This window comes from Micromys minutus (assembly GCF_963924665.1).
Source record: "Micromys minutus genome assembly, chromosome: 2".
NCBI classification, from domain to species: Eukaryota; Metazoa; Chordata; class Mammalia; order Rodentia; family Muridae; genus Micromys; species Micromys minutus.
This window is the reverse complement of record NC_137971.1, coordinates 57,091,808-57,119,654: the sequence shown is the minus strand read 5'-3', so window position 1 is coordinate 57,119,654 and position 27,847 is coordinate 57,091,808. Positions and strand designations below refer to the sequence as shown.

General features: G+C 37.2%; 1 protein-coding gene and 1 pseudogene across 2 annotated transcripts in view; one reads left to right on the top strand and one right to left on the bottom strand.

Moving 5' to 3' along the window:
• The window catches only part of LOC308417221 (THO complex subunit 4-like), a 72,189-nt pseudogene that overhangs the window by 29,756 nt on the left and 14,586 nt on the right, over nucleotides 1-27,847 (bottom strand). The gene's annotated exons all lie outside the window — the stretch shown is intronic.
• On the top strand, nucleotides 27-27,567 carry LOC308417605 (solute carrier family 22 member 27-like; the record flags this gene model as incomplete). Its single annotated transcript, XM_080912966.1, has 8 exons — nucleotides 27-428; nucleotides 2,912-3,015; nucleotides 9,817-9,971; nucleotides 10,062-10,230; nucleotides 12,227-12,350; nucleotides 24,681-24,796; nucleotides 25,413-25,643; nucleotides 27,360-27,567. 8 exons carry the CDS (start codon nucleotides 27-29, stop codon nucleotides 27,565-27,567), a joined length of 1,509 nt encoding a protein of 502 aa, XP_080769092.1.

Here is a 27,847-nt window from a genome sequence, read left to right as displayed (position 1 = left end):
CTTTTGGAGATAGTTATTCAGCATCAATGGCCTTTCAGGAACTTCTGAATCTAGTTGGAAGCCTAGGGAAATTCCAGATCTTTCAGATGGTTTTGTTTTGCATCCTCAATTCTATTGTGATTGCTAATGTTGTCTTGGAGAACTTTACTGCAGCTGTTCCTAGTCATCGATGCTGGGTTCCTATGCTTGACAATGACACTGTTCTAGACAATGACACTGAGAACCTGAGTCATGATGACCTCCTAAGGATCTTCATCCCCTTAGACGCCAACCTCAGACTGGAGAAGTGTCGTCGTTTTGTGCAACCACAGTGGCATCTTCTTCGTTTGAATGGTACTTTTTCCAGGGTGACAGAGGCAGACACGGAGCCCTGTGTGGATGGCTGGATTTATGACAGGAGCAACTTTCTTTCCACAGTTGTGACTGAGGTATGTAATTCCCCAAAATGAATTCATGATGCAGCTTTACCAATAGCACACATAGTGTATATTCATTTAGCTCCACCTTCATCTTTTAGCCAACATCAATTACTGATGTATTAAACATGAAACATTTCTTATTCTTCTGGTATTTTATTCTAAGGATGACAAGAGATTATGTACTAATTTATTTATCAGTGTTTTCTAGAATAAATGTATGTATACCACATGTGTGTTTGGTGTATGAAAAAATAATGAGAGGGTGTTGTATCCCAAGCATCTGAAATTACAAATGTTTATGAGCCACTATGTGTATGCTAAGAACTAAACTCAGAACTCAGGTTCTTTGCAGCAGCAGCAAGTGCTCTTTCTATTGCTTAGGTATCTCTTCAACATCATGTACTACTTTATTTTAATCTAATACTTATGTGCCTTCTTAGATATGCTATAACAAAGGAGTGTTATTTATCTTTGATTTAAATTTTAAAAAGAACTGGGTGATTATATAAAACCACAAGGCCATCTTAGGTTATTGTCCTAAGGTGGGGTGATTATGTTTCATGTGTGTGATCCAGGACTCAATCTCAGCATTACCTGAAAAAGACATTATATTTTACCTCTGTAACAGGATAGATTGTTTCTCATTGTTAGAACACTGTCCCATTTGGTTAAAAACTCACTTTTGCCAAAAATAAAAAAAAGAAAGTTGGAAAGAAATAAGGGAGGGAGGTAGGAAGAGAGAAAGAGAGAGAGAGAGAGAGAGAGAGAGAGAGATAGAGAGAGAGAGAGAGAAAGAGAGAGAGAGAGAGGGGGGGGGGAAGCAGGATGCAGACATTTCTGTGCTCTATCTACACCTAGTGGAATATTATCAGTTTACACACACACACACACACACACACACACACACACACACACTCACACACACACACACGCACTACTCAGTAATTAAAAACAGCAACATGATGGAATTCGAGAGCAAAGAGATGGAACTAGAAAATATCATCCTGAGTGAAGTAACCCAGTCCCAAAAGAAAACACAAGGCATGTACTCACTGATAAGTGGATATTAGGCAGAAGGCTTGGAATACCCATGATATAACTTACAGACCATGAAGGTCAAGAAGGATGAAGAACAAAGTGTGGATGCTTCAGTCCTACTTAGAAGGCAGAACAAAAATACTCACAGGAGGTAGAGGGTAGAATGGACTTGGGAGGAAGAGAAGAGAGGCTCATGTATGAGAGGAGATGTGGATGATGTACAGAGGGTCAGGAATTTGAACAAAAGTGTGTAGAAATGGGGGATGGGTATCTGTGTCTAGCCACCAGATAGTCCCAGATGCCAGGAAAGCAAGAGGCTCCCAGGTCCCAACAGGGATGACATTGGCTGAAATACCCAACAAAGGGGGGAGAGAATCCATAAAAACCATGCCCAGAGGTTAAGCATGACACCCTGTCTAAGGAAAGGGGCCAACCACACATCTTCAATATTTTAACCCAGAATTGCTTCTGTCTCAAGGAAATATGGAGACAAAGAGTGGGGCAGAGACTGAAGGAAAGGCCACACAGAGACTGCCCCACCAGAGAATCCATCCCAATTGGGGACACCATACCCAGACATTATTGCTGGTGCCAAGAAATGATTGCTGACAGGAACCTGATATAGTTGTCTCCTGAGAAGCTCTATCAGAGCCTGACCAATCAGATGTAGATGCTTGCAGACAACCATCAGATTGAGCATGTGGACCCCAACATAAGAGTTAGGACAAGGACTGGAGGAGCTGAAGAGGTTTGCAACTACATAGGAAGAACAACAATATCAACCAACCAAACACTCCCAGAGCTCCCAGGGACTAAACAATCACCAAAAGGACCCATGACTCCAGCTGCATATGTAACAGAGGATGGCCTTATCTGGCATGAGTGGGAAAGAAGGCCCATGGTCCTATGAAGGCTCCATGCTCTAGTGTAGGATAATGCTAGGGTGGGGAGGTGGGATGAGTGAGTGCATGGAGAAGTATCCTCACAGAAGCAGGGGAAGGGGAATGGAATAAGGGTTTTTCTAAATCAAAACTGGGAAAGAGAATAACAGTTGAAATGTATATAAATAAAATATGCACTTCATAGCCTATTTGAGAGAACTTTTTAATATATACACTTCTGTGGAGGAACATCTGGTTTCTTTCCAGCTTCTGCCTATTATAATAAATAAGGCTGTTATAAACATGATGGAGCATGTGTCCTTGTTATATGTTGGAGCATATTTTGGGCATATGCCCAAAAATGGTACTTCTTAGCATGTTTATAAATCATTAACCCAACCTACAGTGTTAGATGAGGATACTTAGAGAAAGCTAATTTTAGCTGATATTAGAAATCACATTGTATTCAAAAGCAATGTTGAAGAGTAAGATAGGGACATAGAGTAAAATCAGTACTTATGGTAAAAGGTTAGTAGCTCTAATTTCTGATTTGGTTATTTTCTTCTTTTCTAGTGGGACCTGGTGTGTGAATCTCAGGTCCTTAATTCTGTCTCTAAATTTTTAGTAATGGCTGGCATATTTGTAGGAGGTATTGTATCTGGCCATCTGTCAGACAGGTGAGTGTGTTGAAAGTGTTCCCCACCCAGTCTACATATACTTTTAGCAACTGTGACTCATTGAAGTTGATTGTACACTATACAGTTCTAGTTCTGTCATAAAATCAATAAAAAATCTATGAAAAGATTTTCAGAAGTTGGTTGCACAACACATTTTACAAATACAGAAAAAGATATCAATGGGATCAAAACTAAGAAAAATCATACCATTAATTTTACTGTGTTTATGTATTTTATAGAAAACAGTGTTTTCTTTTGTCAAGACACTTGGCTTCCTTCCTTCTGGACAATGAACTGTACAGATGTGGTGCAAAGTGAAAAAAATATGGTATTTTAGTTGCTTGATCATGACAAGCAGAATGCCTTTTGATGCCTTTGAAACATATAACCATGTGTCATTGGGGATGTGTTGGTTGAAGGAAGCAGTTGTCTGAGGCCAGCCATCTCAGAGATAACACCTCCATCTTGCTGCCTGGGTCAAAATAAGTTCATGTTTCCGATCCAGAAACCAACTTCTATCCTGTTTCTCCAGATGTTTCTTGTTTTCTGTTAACCAGTAAATTAGAAAAGAATGTAAAAAGAGAATATGCCTGTTATCTAAACTAAGAAACCCAAGTCTTATGTGTATATAATTGATTGCCATGCATGACTTAATTGACTACATGCAGCCTGTCCACTCATATTTTTTTCTATACTTCCAAGGCTCCAGTCAAGATCCTTATAACCTGGGAGCCTGAATGAGGCCCAACTACTAACACACTCCCTTTCTGTGACTGGCTGGGCACAAGTCTGGACAAAACTCCAATGGAAATTACCATGCTCAAACCCTTGAGCTGGATAATGCTGTGGCCCATCCAGCTCCCCCTCACTTTGTGATTTCATCTTTTAAAATGCTGCAGAGTTTTCCTTCATGAGCACATTTCAGATCCTGAGCTGCCTACCTCCCTGAGTGCTCAAAGAATAAAGCCTTCAATTTAAGTCTTATTCTTTGAAGTGAATTATATCTATCACTTCTTTGCTTGCTTCTGCTTGATAAAGCTTTCTGATAGTTACACATTTCATAATATGTAATTAGGCAAGTAAATTATGTAGCAATAACTTGTGGAATAAGAGTTGGTATCTTGTGCCCGAATACATTTTCTTTAAATGGACAATTTCAGCAAATCAATTTGCTTCATTTTTCCTCCCTGTTTTAAATACACTCATTAAAACACAGGATGTTGAAGCAGAGATAAACAACCACATATTTTGAGACAAGATGTTTACAGGGAATCAAAGTAATAGGATCTTTTAGGGGTGTTAAAGAATTCCACTATGCTGGGAAGCTCAGGAGGTAAATCTGTTGTTAAAAAATGACATACCAAGTTTCGATCCCAATGTTAGGAAAAGGATGAAGAGAGTGGAGGGGATATGGCCAATGGAGGTTCAGGGAGGCCTGGAGGTAAGGGGGATGCCTCTTGGGGATCCATGTTGGAAATCCCTTCCCCCTAAGGGACCAGCCACATGATAGTGTAACATAGAATAAAGTTTATTCAGGTCATGGGGAAGTTAAGAGGGTAGTAGAAGCAGAGTGAGAGAGAGAAGAGAGGATTAGAGGAGTAGAGGAGTAGAGGCAGGCCATGAGCACATTGAGAGAGAGGGGTGAAGAGAAGGAGAAGGGGAATAAGAGTGCAAGAGCAAGAACAAGAAAGGGCAAGAGAGGGAGGAGGTGGCAAGCACCTCCTTTTATAGTGTCATGTCACTGTGTCAAGCATACCTGCCTATTGCCGGGTAATTCAGGAGTGGGGGATACCTATCTGTTGCTAGGTAACTGAAGAGTGGGGTATAAAGAATTCCAACAAAATCAGTAACTTGAGAAGCCCCTAAAATTGACCAGATTCACTAGACCGCTCATTTCCCATATATGTAGAAGTAGTAAATATTTCTGAAAGATATGCTCCAACAAGCTAATCTGCCTAGAAAAAGCTCAGACCAACTGAATACTCAAGGAAAGAGAGAATTCATCTGTTACCAGGAATTGGTTCAAACCAACTGTAGTGCCAGCAAAGGTCACCCACCAACCTATTGAACAGCTTGTGGTCTGGGCAGGGCACTCTGTATTTTCAGCTTTTATGAGCTAACTTCCATCTAGAATGTATTTGGTGACAGAACGGTCTTTGAGTTATGTTACTTCCTTAAGGAACCTCTCACCCACATTCCTTTGATTAACTCAATAAAACTCATTGGTTCAACAAGTTGGATTTTCTTTTTTTTTTTAAAAGTAGGTTGTAATTAAGTATTTGTGAGTACATATACATACACATATGTATATATGTAACAATAATATAGGAAAAGAGGTTATTAATTTGAGGAGATGGGAGAGAAACAGGGAGGAGCTGTAGGAAGGAAAGGGGGATGTGATACAGTTCTATTTTAATTAAAATATATTCTTTTTTTTCTTTTTTTTCTTTTTTTTCTTTATCTTCACATAGTCTGTGGGTTGTTTCTGGGGTGTTCAGAGCTTTCTGGGGTTAGTATCCCATTATCAGTGACTGCATATTATGTCTGTTCTTTTGTGACTGTGTTATCTCACTTAGGATAATATTCTCTAGATGCATCCATTTTCTTGAGCATTTCATGAAGTCATTGTTTCTGATAGCTCAGTAGAACTCCATTGTGTAAATGTACCACAATTTTCTATCCATTCATCTACTGAAGGACATCTGGGTTTTTCCAGCTTCTGGCTATTATAAATAGGGCTGATATGAACATTGTGGTGCATGTATCTTTGTTGTATGTTGGAGCGTCTCTGGGATAAATGCCCAGAAGTGGAATAACTGGGTCTTCAGGTAGTACTATGTCCATTTTTCTGAGGAACCACCAGACTGATTTCCAGAGTGGTTGTATCAGTTTACAACCCCTTCTCCCATCAGTGGAGAAGTGTTACTCTTTCTCCACATCCTCACCAGCATCTATTGTCATCTGAGTTTTGGATCTTGGCTAATCTGACTGGTGTGAGGTGGAATCTCAGGGTTGTTTTGATTTGCATTTCCCTGATGGCTAAGGATGTTGAGCACTTCCTTAGATGTTTCTCAGCCATTCGATATTCCTCAATTGAAAAATTTTTGTTTAAGTCTGTACTCCATTTTTTAATAAGGTTGCGTGATTCTCTGGTATCTCGCTTTTTGAGTTCTTTGTATACCTTGGATATTAGGCCTCTATCTGATGTGGGGTTGGTAAAGATCTTTTCCCACTCTGTTGGCTGCCATTTTGTTTTCATGATAGTGTCTTTAGCCTTAGAGAAACTTTGCAATCTCATTAAGTCACATTTGTCAATCTTTGACCTTAGAGCTCGAGCTATTGGTGTTCTGTTTAGGAAATTTTCTCCTGTGCCTATGAGTTCTAAGGTTTTCCCTACTTTTTTATCTAATAGTTTCAGTGTACCTGGTTTAATGTGGAGATCTTTGATCCACGTGCAAACAAGTTGGATTTTCAAGGTATCAATTCTTTGGTCTCTTTTCTGTTCTCTATCTGAAGTGAGTAGACATTAATTCATATATTTCAATAATAGTGTCAAACTATGTTGTCATAGAGCTATATTTGTTTTTCTGTTTATTTTGTTTTTCAGAAAACCAAAAAATGTTTAAACTCCAAAAAAGGAGAGGTACACTTAATAATATTCTAGAAAACATTTGTTAAAAATTTGGATATTGTGATATAACAAAACAGAGATATCAGAAACAACACAAAACACAAAGAAGGCTATTAAAAAATAAATTAATAAACTCACAGAAGGCACAGAGTACTGAATTTGAAAAACAAAATCTATCAAATGCAGTGTGCATGAACAATGGAAGACTGTTGTCTAAGATATCCATTTTTATTGAGTCTACTTTTGGAAACAGACAACAGGCTACCACCAAAAGTTTACCATCTAAAGTATCACTACATTTACCAATTTTATAAATGACTATTTCTTTGAAAATATACACAATTTATTTAATATAACTGTATAGCATTTTAGCTGACCAAGCTTTACAATGACTAGGACTGTCTGGCAGTCAATCAAGTCAGTAAAAGTCATGGCAAAACTCCAGTGGAAATTCCATTGCTCAAGTCCATGTCTCAAATTATGACTGGACAAAGCTTCAGCTTTGTTAGATAAAATCACTCAATTTATCAAACTAATTATTTATACATTCTTCTCCAATCTATACTGAGATAGATTTTTAGGTATAGCACACATGTCATATAAGTCCTGTCTTAGTTAGGGTTTCATTGCTATGAAGAGACATGACCAAGGCAACTCATAAAGGACAACATGTAATTGAGGCTGCCTTACAGATTTGGAGGTTCAGTCCAGTATCTACATGGCAGGAAGCATAGCAGCATCTAAGCAGACATGATGCTGGAGAAGGAGTTGATAGCTTTTCATCTTGATATAAAGGCAGGCAAGAGTACTCTATCTTCTGCAGGCAGCCAAGAAGAGGCTCTCTTGCACACTGGGTGGATTTTGAGCTCTGAGAGCTCAAAGCCTACACACACAGTGACACACTTCCTCCAACAAGACCACACCTATGGTGACACTTCCTATTGTCCAAGCATATTCAAACCACCATAGTACTCATGAGATATAATTCATGTTATAAGATTGCAAATAACACATACGTTTTCCAGTTCCCATTTGTTAGCACAGCTGCTCCTATAAATTCTGTACAAATGATTTGTTCAATTCAACATAAAGTACTGCATTTTTAGTATTCTGAGAAAAGCAGAATTTTGTTTTTCTATGTTAAATCACTCTGTTTTATGATTCTTCATTCTCAGTGTTGCTCATTTCCCTCCTTGCAACTGTTGAAAAATCTCTTGCCCTGCACTATGACTATCTTACAGTCTGTGCTGGAAAGTGGAACAGGAATTTCAAGGTCAATAAATTCACATCCAGCAAAAGTAACTTTTACTAAGGCACAGGTCAAATGTTCTTCCCACAGTATTGTAGCCACAATCTCTTCAGTACTAAACTAACATGTGCTGGCTTTGGTACCAAATTTTACAACACAAAAATACTCTTGTGTCCACCAAAGGTTCATGTGTTTGAAGACATTGTAGTGGAGTTAATGGGGGTATTTTGGGAGGACATGAAACATTTGTCAGTGGAGTTCGGTTGGTGAAATTGAATTGCTTGTGTATATATTGAAGGCTATATCTATCTGAGGGTTAATATGAACTCCATTCACTGGATCAACCATTTAATAATATATCATCTCCCTCATGCTCATGGCACCATCTTGCCTTTACTATGCTTTATTCATTGTGATGAACTGTGTCTGCTTGTACTTTCTACCAATGTCTTTCCTCCATTAAGTAGCTTTAAAAGTATTTTGTCACACCAGTGTAACAAACTAGTAATAAATATGTTAACTATCAGGAAATCTCAGGAAGTAAGAGGTGGGTGGGTGCTCCAGAATGTACCAGAGACCTGGGAAGTAAGAGATTCTCAGGACACAAAAGGAAGGAGCTTAGATAAAATGCCCTACAGTGGGAGAGGAAACTTGTAGAGCCCACCTCCAGCAGATAGACAGGGGACCATGTCAGGGATAATTGGCATCCCAAGGTCAAAAACTCTGACCCATATTTGTTCCTGTCTTAAAGAACTGCAGGGACAAAATGGAGAAGAGGCTGAGGAAATGGAGGTCCAGCAACAGGCTCAAAGTGGGTACCCCTCAAGGGGAGGCCCTAAGGCCTGACACTATTACTGGGGTTATGAAGTGCTCACAAAAAGGGCCTATCAGGACTTCTCTCTGAAAGATCCAACAAGCAGCCAAAAGAGTCAGATGCAGATATTTGCAACCAAACAATGGACAGAATCTGTGGTTGAATTAGGGAAAAGCTGGAAGAGGCAGAAGAGGAGGGTCACCCTGTAGGAGGACCAGCAGTCTCAACTAACTGGACCCCTGAGATTTCTCAGACACTGGATTACCAACCAGGCAGCATACACCAGCTGATATGAGGCCCCTAACACATATACAGCAGAGGAGTTCTGGGTTTGGGGTCAGTCAGAGAAGATTCATCTAATCCTCAAAAGACTGGAGACCCCAGGAAGTGGGGAGGTATTGGGGTATGAACATTCTCATGGAAACAGAGTGGGGGAGAAGCAGGTATGGAATGTGAAACAGTCAGGGGGTGGACCTGGAGGGAGATAAAATCTGGAGTGCACGTTATCAGCTTCAAAGATGAACAAAAGTCCATAAAATTGTATATAAAAACGCAGCTCTCATCTGCCATTTTAGTGGTAAATTTTTCTACCTCTGTCATAGAAAAATAAGAGATTGCAGAATAATTGTTCTACCAAGAGGCAGTTAAAAGGAATAAGAACAAATTGGAGAGAAATTTACTGATATATCAGGAAATTAATAAGATATGAGGCTATATTGATCCATTTTCTGATGTGTCAATGATTCACTTTTAGTGTTTAAAATTTGCGTTAATTTTATAATTTTAAATACATATCTAGCTTGTATGTAAAAAGATTAAATAAAATTTTCAAAAGAAAATTTGTAAACAATGAAAAATATGTTAATTGGATAATTTGGGTTGGGATCTTTATTGTATATTCATTTTAACAGAATATGGTATTATATGTCTTAATTTAAGAAAATTCCTGGTGAGAAATAGAGATTTTTCACTGTTCATAAAAATGAAAAAATATTTTGAGATCACATACTTTGATTTTTCTTATTAGATACCATTATAATTATAGTTGTGTTGACGTTTCAAGCAAACTATATTGTTCCCACAAACTAATTTCTCCCTTTTCCTCAGGTTTGGGAGGAAGGTCATTTTAACATGTGCATTATTACAAATGGCCGTCACTGAAACCTGTGCAGCTTTTGCTCCCACCTTCCTCATCTACTGCTCACTCCGATTCCTGGTAGGGATGGCTGTGGAACCCATAGTAGTAAATGGTAACTTGCTCAGTAAGTCAAAGATTTTAAAATGGGACCTTGTTCAAACTTTGGATTTGTCCCTGCAAATCACTTTCAAGTGAACATATCATTTTCTTTCAGTGTTAGAATGGACAAACCCTAAATTTCGAGCCATGATGTGGGTGCTTATATCTTGTGGAGGTAGTTTTGGAAGCATGATATTGGCAGGCCTGGCTCTTGCATTTCAAAACTGGCACCACCTCCAGCTGGCGATATCTGTGCCAATGTTCTTCCTCCTTATTCCCACAAGGTATGAGCGTTCTTTCCTGTGTAATGGAATTCTGTGAAGATAGTGACATGGAAGCAGGACATAAGGAATGCAGTGTGTGCTCCTCTCTGCAATTATGGGACAGGAGGACAAGGACCACTGTCAGATAAAACTAAGGACATTGCCTTAGATTCAGGCGATCTTAAATAATAACATAAAATCATACATACATATGACAACAGTTACCGGTATATTGAAGAGAAATCACTCTTTATATAAAAGTTGTGTATAACTGTGGCTTTTGTTGTTTTACCTTAACTGGATGAAATGAATAACATCTCATTATGTTTATGTTATGAATAAACAAATAATTTCAAGGAAAGTGTACTAAAAATATCGAACATGTTATACTTCCACTACTATTGGAACTCACATCTTTAGGATTCTAGTAAATACAGAAGATCAGCTGTGACATCCAGTCTTTTGGGACTGAGCATATACTTGATTCTTGGAGTTCCAATTCACAGCTAGTCATTGTTGCATTAGTAGAACTGATGACTATAAGTTATTCCAATTAAAAACCATATGCCTATATCTATAGTATCTATATATCTGAATCTATATATCTATATCTATGTACATGAATATCTATCTCTATGTATCTATTTCTATTTCTATATCCCTCCCTCTCCCTCTATATATAGGGCGAGATAGATAGATAGATAGATAGATAGATAGAGAGAGAGAGAGAGAGAGAGAGAGAGAGAGGGAGAGAGGGAGGGAGGGAGGGAGGGGGGTTTACACCATATGTTTTGTGACACTTGAGAGCTCTGACTTACATACTTGCTTTTGAAGCCTTAAATGACCAGTTGGTAACATAATATTATAGAAAGCATTTCCTCCAAATAGAAAATCTCTGAAGATAAAAAGCTTCCATTGTGGTGTTATTCATACAAATAAAGTTGGAAAGGAAAATATTTTGGACAATTTTGTGACTTTCATCTTTACAGGTGATGTGGATGAAGGACATAAACAGAGAATTTTTCTCACAACTATTAAATGTAGAAAAACTTGGAGGATAAAACATGTGTACAAAAGTGCCCATATCTCTCATTTAATGACTGAATCGTTTTCTTTCCTCTTAAAAATATAAGATTTAAGAAATGCTACCACAGAGTCATCAGAATAGACACGTTTTATCAGAAGTCACTCTAAGAAATGACATGTCTCTGTTAATATAGAGATGAGATTAGGATTACTTAGACAGGTGCAAATTCCATCTTGCAGACGCATCTGCCTCACAGTCTCATCACCCCAACATGTACATCACTACTGCTATGCAGCTGCTTCCATCATGCAAGTGAGAAGCAGAAGTTTACCTTGCTCATGTGTCCAGATGTCAACACTGATTGGGTGCAGTTATGGATGCAATTTACATAATATAATTAGCATAAAAATTCATCCAAGCTAATTCATTTGGAGAAAAGAGTGCATTATGAAGTGGTATTTCCTATACCCTAACAAGGATGTTGGTATATGTTTCTGGAAGCATCCCTCATAGTTTAATTCCATGAACCACAGTACAGATGTATATCCAGGTAGAGGGAAACAGATCACTGTGGATCCAGGTTGCAGAAGTGTAGTGCACTTTGTGACTAAATCAGTCCCTACTTTTACTGAAGGTATTATACAACACAAGAATATAGATCGATATATCAGAATAAATGGCAGGTATTCATTAACGAACAAAAAGTTTGAAGGTTAATTTTGGGTGCTTTTTTTTTTTTGCTTTTTGCTTTTGTTTTTTTGTTGTTTTTAAATTTTATTTATTTAATATATGAGTGTTCTGTTGCATATACATCTGCCCTTTATAGATGGTTTTGATCCACCACGTGGTTTCTGGGAATTGAACTCAGGACGTCTGGAAGAACAACCAGTGCTCTTAACTGCTGAGCCATCTCACCATCACAGTTGGTAAATTTTGTATGGAAAATGACAGCACAAAACATGTTTCTATCTCCAACATCTTCCTTGACAGGTGGTTGTCAGAGTCAGCTCGGTGGCTGATAGTGACCAACAGACCTCAGAAAGGCTTAAAGGAACTTAGAAAAGTTGCACACATGAATGGAATGAAGAATTCTGGAGACACCCTAACCATGGAGGTGAGCATAATGGGAGTTGGTTATGACATAAAGGAAATTCAAGCTTAACATTTGTATGAGTTAGTGCCCAAGATGCACTATGCTGTCACTACATTAGGGAGTTTTGTTCTAATGAGTATAAACCCACTGATTTTGTCATTCCTTTGGTTTTTGTACTATTCTTCTACAGAGGATTTCATTAAAAATACCCATTTTAGTGGAATATGTTAGTAACATATATTAGTTTGCTTCATTCTGACATTAAAAATATGTAGATAATGTATTTTTGATAATTTCCCTTTTATGTCTTCATTATCCTCATCTTCACCTACGGAGTGTGAGAGGAACATAGGGACGCTGGTGGAATAAAAGGAGTCTTTTGCTACAAATTCTCAACAACTTTCTTCTCTCTGTCTTCTATTTTTGGATTAGCCAAAAATATAAAAGAAGATTTCTTAGGAGTATAATGAAGATCATTCAGGCCTATAGACAGGAGACAACACTGAGGAATTCCTCCCCTTTATCCCACCAAACAGTAATCACTCATCCTTCCTCAAGATGATAGAATTTTATTGTCTGAATTTTGGGTAGGTCTAGTGTAGATAATCACAACCACTGAGAATTCAAGTGTACAATGGTCATGTCATGCCTAGAACACAGCATTACATATTACCCCATACCTTACTTTGGATCTTATATTTTGTCTGAACTTTTCTTAATTATTGTCTCTGACCCTTTGAAATAGTGTTGTAGACATCTAGTTGGGACAAACTCACTTAAAAATCACCACTTCTCAAGAGAATGATGAGTTATAACTGTTTAGTAATTTCCTCAAGAGTGAGAACAAGCTTCTCTGACCAAATGGACAACATCACTATTCTATGGACTTAACCAAAAGCATTTAGAAGGCAATTCACCTGGTACACAATCTCTACAAAGCTAAATAACTATTACTTCTCATACTAGGGCCCATAACAACAGCCATGACATTTTAAACAGGTATAAAGGATTAGATGTGATTTTTTTCCTGTGAAGCTGACCTAAAATTCAGGTATCAAGTGGTTAGTTACAGGCAAAATGGTCGTTCCACCACTGGGCCAGTGACCGTATCTTGTTTACATGTAACAATTAGGACTTTTCTAAGTCCACCGGAGTTCTTGAATAATGACTTGTAGACTTATTATTCATCTTAAAATGTGTAGGACATAAGGCAGGCTTGTTCTCCAACTGGCTTAAAGCTCAGTTAACCCACTACTATTCTGTCTACCACATGGCTAGTTACCTTTCCTCAGTTTTTTTATGTCTGACTTCCTCTAAGTCTTGGGTGAATCTGCCCCATCTAACTTTATCCCAGAGTTCCTCTCTCTCTGCTAGATGACCCACCTTCTAATCCTGCTTCAGCTTATTATGGGACATAAGGAATTTATTGACAGGAAACACTCCCAATCTGTGCCCAAGAGATTATCACTGCATATACAGATATATCTACCATCTGGCACAAAAATTCACTGTTGAATAAAATGATGTAGACTACTGTCTAGCAGCAATGTGCATAACAACTCTCAGTGCAATGGAACTAACCAGCAGAGAAAAGGACTCTAAAGAGAATAAAATCAGTGATATTTCCATTGCTTTGTTTTTTGTACTATTCTTCTGTAGAGGATTTAATTTTGAAAATACCCATTTTAGTGGAATATATTTGTAATATATATTAGTATGCTTCATTCTGATATTTAAAAATATGTAGATAATGTATTTTTGATAATGTCCCTTTTATGTCTTCATTATCCTCATCTTCACCTATGGAGTATGCGAGGAACATAGGGATGCTGGTGGAATAAAATGTGTCAGCTTTGTTTTTCTGTGTCCAACAACCAGAACTTGTAGTATATTTAATAATTGGCTCTTAATGTTCATTCTGTTTAAAAACAACTTGTACAGGTGCGATCATTAATACTGAGTATAAAATGTACAGGATCTTTAATCAATGGCAGATGATTTACCAGAGATGTCCACAGGGACTTATTTATATTAAGTTAGTCTCTAAATCAGTCTGGAGATACCTCAGAAAATTGAACATAATACTACCTGAAGACCCAGCTATTCCACTTCTGGGCATATACTCCAGAGACACCTTAGTATACAACAAAGATATATGCACCACAATGTTCATAGCAGCTCTATTTATAATAGCCAGAAGCTGGAAAGAACCCAGATGTCCTTCAGTAGATGAGTGGATACAAAAATTGTGGTACATTTACACAATGGAGTTCTACTCAGCCACCAGAAACAATGACTTTACCAAATTCTTAAGAAAATGGCTGCATTTAGAGAATATCATTCTGAGTGAGATAACCCAGTCACAAAAGAACAGACATAATATGCAGTCACTGATAATGGGATGCTAACCCCAGAGGCTCGCACTGCCCCAGAAACAACTCACAGACTGTATGAAGTCCAAAAAATAAAGAAAACAAAACAAAACAAAAAAATCTTTATACAACAAGAAAACTTTGACTATTTCCATGTTACATGTTGTTTTACATGTACTTTATGCTCATTGTAACTATTAAGTTTTCAATGCATACTATCAAACCTTTAAAAATATCAAGTACTGACTAAAATATATATTCACACAGTTTTATGTAAAAATTATTTTAAAATCTGAAAAAAAAGTACTGACAAAAAAAAAAAAAAAAGAATGACCAAATTAGGTTATCCCGATGAGTAAAATTGATGAGAAATGAGTACCTTCGGGAAGACAAAATTATTCCCTCTGCTTTTGTCCTGGAGTATATAAGAGACAGCTAGCTGGACATAATATTCACAGCTCTCTGCTTCTTGAATGCATATACAATGCAACTAGGTGTCTTCTCAAGTTCCTTTTCTGAAACCACTACACACGTCATGTAGGTGCCAAACAATCTTTTCTTCCTTAAAAATGATTTTGTAAGAGTATTTTATCACACAAACAAGAACACTAACTAGTAAAAAAAAAGAAAGTGACACAGATGATGAGGTCTTTGACATGAAAAAGCTCAGATGCACTCTCAAAACCATTGTCCTGACTGAGGGAGAAGCACTGAAGACTTAAAAACTTTGTAGTGAAAAGCAATTGGATGCTGTAAGTATAGCTCAAGGAAACTTGCATCTTGGGAAATGAGATGAAAGAAGCACAGGCACTGGAGGTAGAAGTCATGCACTTCAGGAGGCCAGAAAAATTCCAGCTGTGTTGAAAGCCATAATGTGAAATTTGACCAAGATCCTGTCTTCAGTCTTTTTAAATCCGGAGACCCTGGATCAAGTTCAATATGAAAATAATGAACTGGTTTGTTTTGAAGAGTATGTTTTATAATGGGTGTGCTATTGCCGCTCTTACTACATTTGTTCAGATCTACACTATAAAGAAAAGAAAAATGTAGACAGAAAGATAAAAGGATGTCTAGTTTGTCAAAGAGAAGTGATCAAACAAGTTAATGTTTGCAGCTAAGACATTAATTAGCTAAGAATTTCCACTGCCAGCCGTGAGACATCATGCTGCACACCAGACAGAAGGAAAACAGCCCCGAGTGCAAGAGAACAGTCATCAAATGATCCAACTTGTGAAAATGCAGAAAACCTCTGAAGGGAAGAAGCTTGAACCAGGCACTTGGCCTCAGTTCATGGGAATCCTTGTACTAGGAAAGAAACAAATCTGCGGCTAAAGCCAGTTTACATTTTGAGCTGCTAATGGACTATGAGCGTGTGACCACATAATAGTAGTTCTGCAAACATGAAATCAAGAGAAAGTGAATCAGTGAGTATTGATCCAGTTCTAAGAGCAACAGAAACCTCAAGATGTGTAGCAGGTACAGCACTTGCAGCATTCTCTTAAGATCAGTGTATAAATCTGTAAAGTTGAATACCTGTATTTAATTGGAGACTTCAGGATGTTGTAGATGCCAGAAACATGAAATGTCTGTTGTAGCACATCGCATTCATGGAGTATAGCTGTCTCAATATAAAAGTTATATATGTTTTAAACAACATAGCTGGAGAGGTAGGCTACCAAATCTTTTTAAACCTAGGACATTCTATTGTAAACCACAAACTGAAAATGTGAAACGTGTGCTGGCTAGTCCCATATCACCTTGACACATAAACTAGTGGTACCTGAAAGGAGAAAATCTTGCTTGAAAAAAATGTGTCCATCAGATCTGGCTATAAAGACTTTCTAAATTATTGATTGTATAAGGGTCCAGGCCAATGTGTGCAGTTCTATTTCTGTGATGGTTGTCATGAGTTTCATAAGAAAGCAAGCTGAGCAAGCCATGGTAAACAAGCCAGTTTAAGTGCCATTCCTCCATGACCCAGTTTGCATCAGTAAAAACATCCACATTCCTGCCTGACCTGTTTGCTGTTGGTGATGAACATAGATGTGGAAATTTAGCCTGAATATATGTTTCCACCCTCAACTTGCTTTTTGCTCACCATGTTTTCTTGCAGCAATAGAAACCACAACTAAGACAACTTGGTGCCAGTGACAAACCTGAGAAAGTTTGGGTGATGATTATTAAAGGCCATAGAAATTTGACCTAGAAAATCCATTAAGGATTGACAGTGGATTGTTTTATAGGATCTTAGAACAGAAAAATGTTGAGAGAGGTACAGATTATTCAGGTCTGGGTTGTGAAATTTCAAAAAGAAGCAAAGACTCTACCAGCCTTCTTTTGTGAATGATGTCTTTCTACTTAGCTGTTGCTGTGACTAACAAGATGTCAGAAATGCTAAAACAAAACATTTCCTTTTGTGGAATAGTCAATGCTGGATGACAGCAACTAAGAATTTAGCAATGATTAAGAAGAAACCAGCATCACTGAGATGAACTAATCTGGTATGTGCTTCCTGAGGGTCAGCACACAGAATCTGTGTTCCAGAAGTGAGAAAGATAGCAACTGGGATTGCAGTATAAGAATTATCTAGTTGGTTCTGGTTTTCTTTTTTTCCTTTTTTTTGCATAAAAGTATACGAATACGTTTTTTAAGGTTGTAATTAAGTATTTGTGGGTACACATACATACACATATGTATATATATAACAATAATATAGGAAAAGGTTATTAATTTGAGGGGATAGGAGAAAAACAAAGAGGGGCTGTAGGGAAAAAGGGGGGATGTGATTCAGTTCTCTTTTAATTAAAATATTTTTTTGAACTACACACAGTCTGTTAAGTTGTTGCTGGGGTGTTCAGAGCATTCTGGGGTTAGTATCCCATTATCAGTGACTGCACATTATGTCTGTTCTTTTGTGACTGGGTTATCTCACTCAGGATGATATTCTCTAGATGCATCCATTTTCTTGAGCATTTCATAAAGTCATTGTTTCTGATAGCTGAGTAGAACTCCATTGTGTAAATGTACCACAATTTTGTATCCATTCATCTACTGAAGGACATCTGGGTTTTTCCAGCTTCTGGTTATTATAAATAGGGCTGATATGAACATCGTGGTGCATGTATCTTTGTTGTATGTTGGAGCGTCTCTGGGATAAATGCCCAGAAGTGGAATAACTGGGTCTTCAGGTAGTACTATGTCCATTTTTCTGAGGAACCGCCAGACTGATTTCCAGAGTGGTTGTATCAGTTTACAACCCCACCAGCAGTGGAGAAGTGCTCCTCTTTCTGAACATCCTCGCCAGCATCTGCTGTCATCTGAGTTTTGGATCTTGGCCAATCTGACTGGTATGAGGTGGAATCTCAGGGTTGTTTTGATTTGCATTTCCCTGATGGCTAAGGATGTTGAGCACTTCCTTAGATGTTTCTCAGCCATTCAATATTCCTCAATTAAGAACATTTTGTTTAGCTCTGTACCCCATTTTTAATAGGGTTGTTTCAATCTCTGGTGTCTAGCTTTTTGAGTTCTTTGTATACCTTGGATATTAGGCCTCTATCTGATGTGGGGTTGGTAAAGATCTTTTCCCACTCTGTTGGCTGCCGTTTTGTTTTCTTGACAGTGTCTTTAGCCATACAGAAACTTTGCAATCTCATTAAGTCCTATTTGTCAATCTTTGACCTTAGAGCTTGAGCCATTGGTGTTCTGTTCATGAAATGTTATCCTGTGCCTATGAGTTCTAAGGTTTTCCCTACTTTCTCATCTAATAGTTTCAGTGTACCTGGTTTAATGTGGAAATCTTTGATCCACTGACACTTGAGCTTTGTACAAGGAGATAAGAAAGGGTCTATTTTCATTCTTCTGCATGCTGAGTGCCAGTTGGACCAACACCATTTGTTGAATAGGCTGTCCTTTTTCCATTGACTGTTTACAGCTCCTTTATCAGAAATCAGGTGACCATATATGTGAGGGCTCATTTCTGGATCTTCTATTCTATTCCATTGATCCACATGCCTATTTCTGTACAAATACCATGCAGTTTTCAGCACAATTGCCTTGTAATATAACTTAAGGTCAGAAATAGTGATTCCAGCTGATATTTTCTTGTTGTTGAGGATGGATTTCACATTCTAGGTTTTTTGTTATTCCAGATGAAATTGCACATTGCTCTTTCCAACTCAATGAAAAACTGGGTTAGAATTTTGATGGGGATTGCATTGAATCTGTAGATTGCTTTTGGTAGGATGGCCATTTTTAAAATGTTGATTTTTCCAATCCATGAGCATGGGAGATCTTTCCATTTTCTGAGATCTTCCTCAATTTCCTTCTTTAGAGGTTTGAAGTTCTTGTCATACGTGTCCTTCACTTCCTTAGAGTCACACCAAGCTATTTCATAGATTTTTGTGACTATTGTGAAGGGTATCTTTTCCCTAATTTCTTTCTCCACGTTTGTACTTTGAATATAGGAAGGCTACTGATTTGTTTGAGTTAATTTTATATCCAGACACTTTGCTGAACTTGTTTATCAGCTGTAGGAGTTCACTGGTAGAAGTTGTGGGGTCACTTAAGTACACTATCTTGTCATCTGCAAATCGTGATGTTTTTACTTCTTCCTTTTCAATTTGTATCCCTTTGATTTCCTTTTGCTGTCTAATTGCTCCATCCAGGACTTCCAGTACCATGTTGAATAGGTAGGAGTAGCGTGGACAGCCTTGCCGAATACCTGATTTTAGTGGGATTGCTTCAAGTTTCCCACTGTAAAGTTTGATGTTGGCTGTCGGTTTGCTGTATATTGCTTTTATTATGTTTAGGTATGGGCCTTGCATTCCTGTTCTTTCCAACACTTTTAACATGAAGTGGTGTTGGATTTTGTCAAATGCTTTCTCCGCATCTAGTGAGATAACCATGTGGTTTTTTTCTTTGAGTTTGTTTATATGGTGGATTACATTGATTGATTTCCTTATATTAAACCATCCCTGCATCCCAGGGATGAACCCTATTTGATCATGGTGAATGATTGTTTTGATGTGTTCTTGGATTCGGTTTGCAAGGATTTTGTTGAGTATTTTTACATCAATATTCATAAATGAGATTGGTCTGAAGTTCTCTATCCTTGTAGGGTCTTTGTGTGGTTTAGGAATGAAGGTTATTACAGCCTCAAAAAATGAGTTAGGTAGTGTTCCACCGGATTCTATTTTGTGGAATAGTTTGGAGAGTATTGGGTTTGTGTCATCAAAAAATGTATGATAAAACTCTGCACTGAACCCATCTGGACCTGGCTTTTTTTTTTTTTTTTTTTTTTTTTTTTTTTTTTTTTTTTTGGTTGGGAGGCTTTTGATGACTGTTTCTATTTCTTTAAGTGTTATGGGATTATTTAGATGGTTTACCTGGTCCTGGTTTAACTTTGGTATCTTTTATATGTCTAGGAATTCATCCATTTCTTCCAGATTTTCCAGCTTTGTTGAGTATAGGCTTTTGTAGTAGGATCTGATGATTTCTTGAATTTCCTCAGTTTCAGTCATTATTTCTCCACTTTACTTTCTGATTTTGTTAATTTGGATACTCTCTCTTTGTCCTCTAGTTAGTCTGGTTAAGGGTTTATCAATCTTACTAATTTTCTCAAAGAACCAGCTCTTGGTTTTGTTGATTCTTTGAATGGTTCTTTTTGTTTCTATTTGGTCTATGTCTGCTCTAAGTTTGATTATTTCTTGCTGTCTACTCCTCTTGGGTGTATCTGCTTCCTTTTGTTCTAGAGCTTTCAACTGTGCTGTCAGGTTGCTAGTGTATGCTCTCTTCACTTTCTTTTTGGAAGCACTCAGAGCTATGAGTTTTCCTCTCAGTACTGCTTTCATTATATCCCATAGGTTTGGGTATGTCGTGTTTTCATTTTCATTGAATTCTGGAAAATCCTTAATTTTTCTCTTCATTTCTTCTTTGACCCTGCTATCGTTTATTAGAGCATTGTTTAGTTTCCATGTGTATGTGGGCTTTTTGTTGTCTTTGTTGTTATTAAAGACCAGCCTTAGACCATGGTGATCTGAAAGGATTTAGATCTCTCTGCCCCCTGGCTAGTAGGAATCCCTTCTCACCTGGTTCTCACCAGTCCTGTGTCTGGTTCTGGTTTTCGAGACATTAAAGAAGTCAAGGAGAGCAACTGAGGCTTTACACCATGTAAGGCTAGGGGAAGCTATTGGTGAATGTGTTACCTTACTTTGCCTTTAAGAAGCATAATTCTGGAAGATCCTGTTGTCACTGATGATCACATGGAGATGAATATAGGGAAACAAGCTTCTAGAAGAACAGAGGTGTTCTCCACCCTCTGGCACTGTTTTTCATTAAGAATTATCTAACATTTCAAACTAATACTTACAAAATAGAAAAAAGTAACAAAACTCACAGGAATTGGCATGATACACATGGCTCTGCCTTCTTGGAAACCATGAGAGGAGGGATGGTAGCTATGTGAGTGTCAAACTCCATTCTAGTGTCTGTAAATCACAATTTCTACCAATTCACCGAACAAGACCAAGGGAATCAAATTTATCATGTCAGGGGGAAATTAGAAGAGAGTATACTGTAAGGCTATGCACCTAAAATTGCCCAAGATAAATACAGATAGTTCCTTTCTATCCTTCTTTTTTCCCCATTCAGTAGACCATTAACTATAAATGGAAGAAGTAAATTCTTCATGAGATTTAGGAACCTGGTTAAGAGACATCAGTAATAAGAAAAATTACATCAATTTTTCTAAAAGAAATCTATTCTGCACCTCTTTTTAGCCCTCATCGTCTGTCTGTTGGTCTATCTGTCCCTCCTTCCATCTTTCCTTTCACTCCGGGTGGCCTGTTCAACAGTAATATATTCTATGTCACACATAGGCTATATTTTATTATAATTCTATATCACCTGTACTTAAGGGACTGAAATTTTAATGAGCTTGAATTTATAAAGATTGTGTGACTTTAAAAGTTTCTGTATTTTTAATGTGATATCCTCGATATGAATAAGAAAGGAAAGGTTGTGGCTTAATAACGGTGTGCTTGTGTGTCAAGTTGACAAGGATTTGAGTTGATACATAAGCTAGAGGTATCTGAAAGGTGGGAACCATACTTGAGAAAATGCCTCCAACATATCTGGCATAAGGCATTTTCTGAATTAGCTATTGATACGTGGAGGGCCCAACCCACTGTGAGTGGTTCTATCCCTGGGCTGGTTGTTCTGGGTTCTATGAGAAAGCAGGCTGAGCAAGCCATGTGGAGCAAGCCAGTAAGCAGCACTCCTCCATAGCCTCTGTATCAGTATCAGTTGTATATGCCTGTGTGCTATGTCAGAAGCTATAAACTCATGTCACTTGAAGACTGGCAGAGTTCTCATTGCAGTTTTGACCTCAGAAAGTACATAATAGTAGTCCCATTATAAAACATCTTAGTAATTACTAATACAGTTTAAGAATTATTATTGGATAATCATTAAGCATTAAGAAATCATCTATTTGTCTATATAGCATTACTACAAGACATATTTTTTTTTTGTTCTACAAACATCTGCTCAAAAGAGTGGACTAATACCTAGCAACAAAAAAGCATATTAAATGCTGAAATATTTCCTCAGATGAAATATCCTTGGTCTTACCTAAAGAAGCAAATATGTCATAAACTTTATTTTTTTAAGTTTTATTGGATATTCTCTGTATTTACATTTCAAATGTTATTCCCTTCCCCCCTCACTCCACTCCCTCCTCCCTTCAACTTGCTTCCATGAAGGTATCCCCTTCTCTCAATCACCCTCTCCACCTCAGTGCCTTGGCTGATGATGATGTTGTTCTTCCCATGAGGGTGCCAACTTTTAAGCTATTTCAGTTCATTCTCTAGTTCTTTCATTGGGGTCCATGTGTTCAGTCTGATGTTTACCTGCAAGCATCCTCATCTGTATGATACTGGGAAAGCCACTGAGGAGACATCCATGTCTGCTTCCTGTCAGTAAATACTTCTTGGCATCAGTAATAGTGCTTGGGTTTGGTGGCTGCATATGCTGTGGTTCTCCATGTGAGACAGTCTCTGTAGATCTTTTCTTCAATCCCTGCTCCTCTATTTGACCTTGTATATCCTTCCCTGTTTTGTTCTCCTTTCTAAGAAGGAATGGGGCTTCCATATTCTGGTCTTCCTTCTTCTTGAGCTTCATAAGTTCTGTGGATGGTTTCTTGGGTATTCCGAGATCTTTTTTTGTGGGGGGAAGGGGAACTAGTATCTGCTTATAAGTGAATACCTACCATGAGTTTTCCATTGTGACTGGGTTACCTCACTCAGGATAATAGCTTCAAGTTCCATCCATTGTCTAGGAATTTCATGAACTTGTTTTTAATAGCTGAGTAGTACTCCATTTCAAAGTACACAATTTCTGAATCCATTCCTCTGTTGAAGGACATCTGGGTTGTTTCCAGCTTCTGACTATTATAAATAAGGCCGCTATGAACATTTTGAGCATGTGTCTTTGTTAGATATTGGAGTTACTTTTGGGTAGATACCCAGGAATGGTATAGCTGGGTCCTAAGGCATCACTATGTCCAGTTTTCTGAGGAACCATCAGACTGATTCCAGAGTGATATCATTAACTTTAACAGTCCCTGCTGGAACCATCTCAGGAAGATCACCTGCTAGTTCCCTTTGATGCCTCCTGGCAGTGCACAAATAAGGGTCTATTTAGTTTAGTTTAGTTAGGTTCTTGAAATTCCTCTGCAAGATTACCTTGCTAGTTTAACTGAGGTGATTTGCTCAGCCCTAAAAGAATAGCAATATTAGTTCTGGACTAGAGGCTTAGATTATAGAGAACAGACCAAATTTTTTTTTGAGCACAAACATCTATTACCATTTGTGTCTGACTTCCACAGACACAATCTAAATGCTACACAATCTTGAAATTTTTATTCTCAAATCATTCAGTTCATAGTATTAATTCAACCTCACTTGTTTTTTTCATATCGGTATGGAGCTGCAATACTCTATTAGTTTCTGCACATTAAATTCAAGGAATTTTCTATCCTACTTCTAATAACTCCATAATCCATTCTCCCCAATGTACAACCAAACCTGAAAAACACCACAACCCACTATATATATATATATATATATATATATATATATATATATATATTTTTTTTTTTTTTTTTTCTTCTTGGTTACTTTTTTTCTTGTGGTTACTTTTACAATACAATAACCTAAATCCTTGATAGGAACAGGATAATGGCAAAACATCAGTTTGGGTCACAAATTTAAGAGATTCAATCAATTATAATAGACAGAACATGGCAACAATTGGGGAGGTGTGTATTTGTGGCAAAGGACTCTCATATCATGGGAGACAGGCCAGGTGACTGTGGTTGAATGCCAGACCACACGGGACCAAATTGACAGGAAGAACCCTACCTCCTAAATAAATACCACAATCCAAAATATCACCACCAGCGTTCCAAAGTGAACCTAGGAGATATCAATCTTAATATCATTCTCAAATAAATTCTAAGCATCATAAAGGCACTGTCATGCTTTGCTATAATACTAAGTTATAAACTAAAATAAAGAATCTTTGCAAAAATTTTTTTTCCTGGGTTTATTTTCAGTTACTATGGACCAGTGAAACTGAAGCTCATCTGCATTAGTATTTAACCTCAATGATCAATGTGAAAATTCTATTACTATGTTAAATAACTCAATTGTTTTCCTTCCCAATCTTTAACTCCAACTCTGAGAACTCTTTCAACATATTATAGTCACCTAATTCCTTTGTTTAGTAGGGCTTCACTGTAGAAATCCCCTTAGTGTCCTTTGTGTCTTGGGATTTCATTTCACTCTAATTTTTTACTCTAAATGTGTCTTTGATATTCATATTTTTGGTGAATAGAAGCAATAATTATTGATCTGGTCATCTACAAGTGTCCAGAATGTCCCAGAATTTTCATCATTTTGTGTTGGTTTTATTTACAAAGGTTGTGAGAACAAGCATGAAGAATGAACTTGAGGCAGCAAAGACAAAGCATTCTCCAAGAGACTTGTTCCATACACCCATCCTACGCAAGTGGATATGTCTCCTGTCCTTTGTGAGGTAGATTCACAGTGTACCTATTAAAACAGTGCAGAATTATATTTTCTTTCTGACAGATTTGAGGTACAAGATAAAAATTTCTGTAGCTAGAAGTAGTCAGACACTTTGAGTATAGCAATATGCATGATGAATAGTTTGTGCATCCAAACTCTCTGCCAGGCTCACAATCACAGATGCTGAGAATGCTTCTCATGGTGCAATATTGAATGTTGTTGCTACTCATTTGTCTAGTTCCATTTCAAAGACAATAAAAATGCTAATACAAATTACGTAAATACATTTAAGTCATAAACATGTATAGATGTAAAGATGCAACCTTCACACAGGTCAACATTTAGAAAAATTCCTAAGTACTGCTGGGACTCACCATGTACTACAAACCCATTAACACTTTCCAAAATTTCAAGTGTGATTATGTACTCCCTCATCACATGGCTACTTTGATAGGTATGAAATTATCCCCTATAAGTAAATAAACAAAAAACAAAAATAAAACTAAATTAAGATATCTTCATAGTGAAACCACTAAAACTTGATATCTTGTCTAATAATATTAATGTCTATTGAACATAAATTCTACACATTGTGATATGATTTTCTTCTTTTTTCACTACAGACTTCTATTGCTATTATCAGGTTTTGGCATGGGTGTTCATCTCCAACACCTGACTCCTAATATTATCCTGCTGCAGTTTCTCCTTGGTGCAGTGTCCATACCAGTGAATTTTGTAGGACATTTTGTACTAAATCACATAGGCCGTAGAGTAGGCCAACAGGTTGTCATGTCCTTGAGGGGAATTTTCATTCTGATTGCCATATTTATGCCTGAAGGTGAGGAAAAAAACTGGTAAGCAAACATTTTATGTTCCAACATTTCCTCAGGAGTCAACATTCCCTACCTACAATAGGTCAGAGCATTAATAAAACAATTTCTGGTGACCATGCTGAATATTTAGGGCACATTCTCCATTAAGGTGCTAGATGAAAAAGCATTAAAAATTCAGTAATGAATATTTACTACAGTTAAAGGTAATTACTTCCACTGGCGATTATTCATTTTTGGTCATGACATTTTCTTTTATTATTACCATGTATGGTTTATACATTATAATTCTGGCCCAGTTTATACAACAATATCTGGCCAACTGTATATGTCATAAAGTTATGCCAGTTTGAACTGTTTATCTAAAATATTTTAGTCATGTTAAAATATATGCAGTGTGCACAGAAGCACAAACAGATTGAATATCAAAATTCTAATGAGTGAGTTCACTAAATTAAACGAATATATGTAGTAAGTAGGGGTACTGATGTGGTCAAGTGGCTTTGCCAAATATATAGCATTGAAATGTGTTTTTATTTCTTACATTTTTAGTTCCACGATCATAGATTCTACAGCCCTTGAACACTAGTATCAGTTTTTCTCTCTCTGTTTTACTCACCTTTCTATTTCTGTTTTGGAACTGTGAAGTACAAATTAGTTCAGGTAAGCTTAACTAACGACTCTCCTTGACCTTCCTCTCCAGAAATGCAGATTGCGCGCATCAGTATGGCCACACTGGGAGGATCACTTTCTTTACTATGTACTGCAAGTCATTCTTTACATGCAAATGAGTTATTTCCAACCAAATTAAGGTACAAATTCAAGTCTGTTATAGAATAGACTTCTCAGTTCATTCTATATAACTTAAGGGGGAAAAAAAAAAAGACTGAGTAGTTATCTAACCAATTAGCCATAATGATAATGTTTATAGGTTTAATATACTGAAATTTCACATTGTGTTGGGACTGCTATTTAGAGTCTCATGTAAATATTTGGAGCCACTGAAAAGGTATGTTCTGTATCATAATTCATACTCTAAATGTCTTTATCTTAATTATATTTATTATAGGCAATTTCATACAGGTATAGAATATATTTTTGAATCTTATTCATTTTCATTATTCTCCCTGATCATCTTATTTCTACTTAATTTCTTATACTTTCCAAATGAATGGACTCATACTCTAATTTATTGTGGTGTGAGAGGTGAAGATATAGGTCCTTGGATTTGCATATAGTGTAATTGACTGCATTATGACATTATTACAGAGATGCTTTTTTTGTTGCTCCAACTCTGCTAGTCCTTGATCCATATTTCTGCTGGTCCTTCCTATTACTCAGAAAACCCCATTACTTTTCATGTCGCATTTACACTAAAACTCTTACATGTCTTAAAACCTGTTTTTACCCTTTAATATCTCCATCCCAGGTTTACAGTCTATACCTATAACCCACACATGTATACACGCATATAAAGCTAAAATATGGAATTTAAATAAAAGATAAAACATATACTATTTCTGTTTCCTCTGTGTTGGATAAAGAATATCTTTATGTTCTAAATTTGATAAAAATATTAAAAAATAAAATAAATTTGAGAATTAAAAACAAGTTTCCAAAATCTGTAAGTTTCTTTGCACCGGTTACTGACTCCCAGAATTAAAGCATAATCCTAAGTCACAATTTTCATGTGTGTATCTTAATCATATTCCTTTTTGTGCATTGTTTTCCTTGCCCAAGGGCAACAGCTTCAGGGATCATTGGAATGATTGGTAATACTGGAGTTTTACTGGCTCCCCTAACTATGATGCTAGTGGCATACTCTGCCTCCTTGCCCTGGATCATCTATGGAAGCTGCTCCATTCTTGTCGCCTTCATTGTGTTTCTCCTTCCTGAAACCAAGAATCAGCCCCTTCCCGAATCCATCCATGATGTGGGAAATGAGTGAGTAAAACCTTTTCCTGATCTTTAGGGGAATTGTTTGCTAATGGATTGTGGGGAGGGAGAAAAAGCAGTAACAAGGGACAAGATAAATTGGGTTTATTTAATAGTAGTCACTAATCTGAGTGGTGACAGTAACTTCTAGATATACTGCCCTTTGAGTTTACTTGTGGTCACTATTTTTGAATGGGTAAAGTTTGTTAATCTCTTTATTCTGTGGATTCAGATACTGTGGATTCAGATGTTCCTGGAAACTCTCTAAGTAACAAAGGCTACCTGTGTAAAAG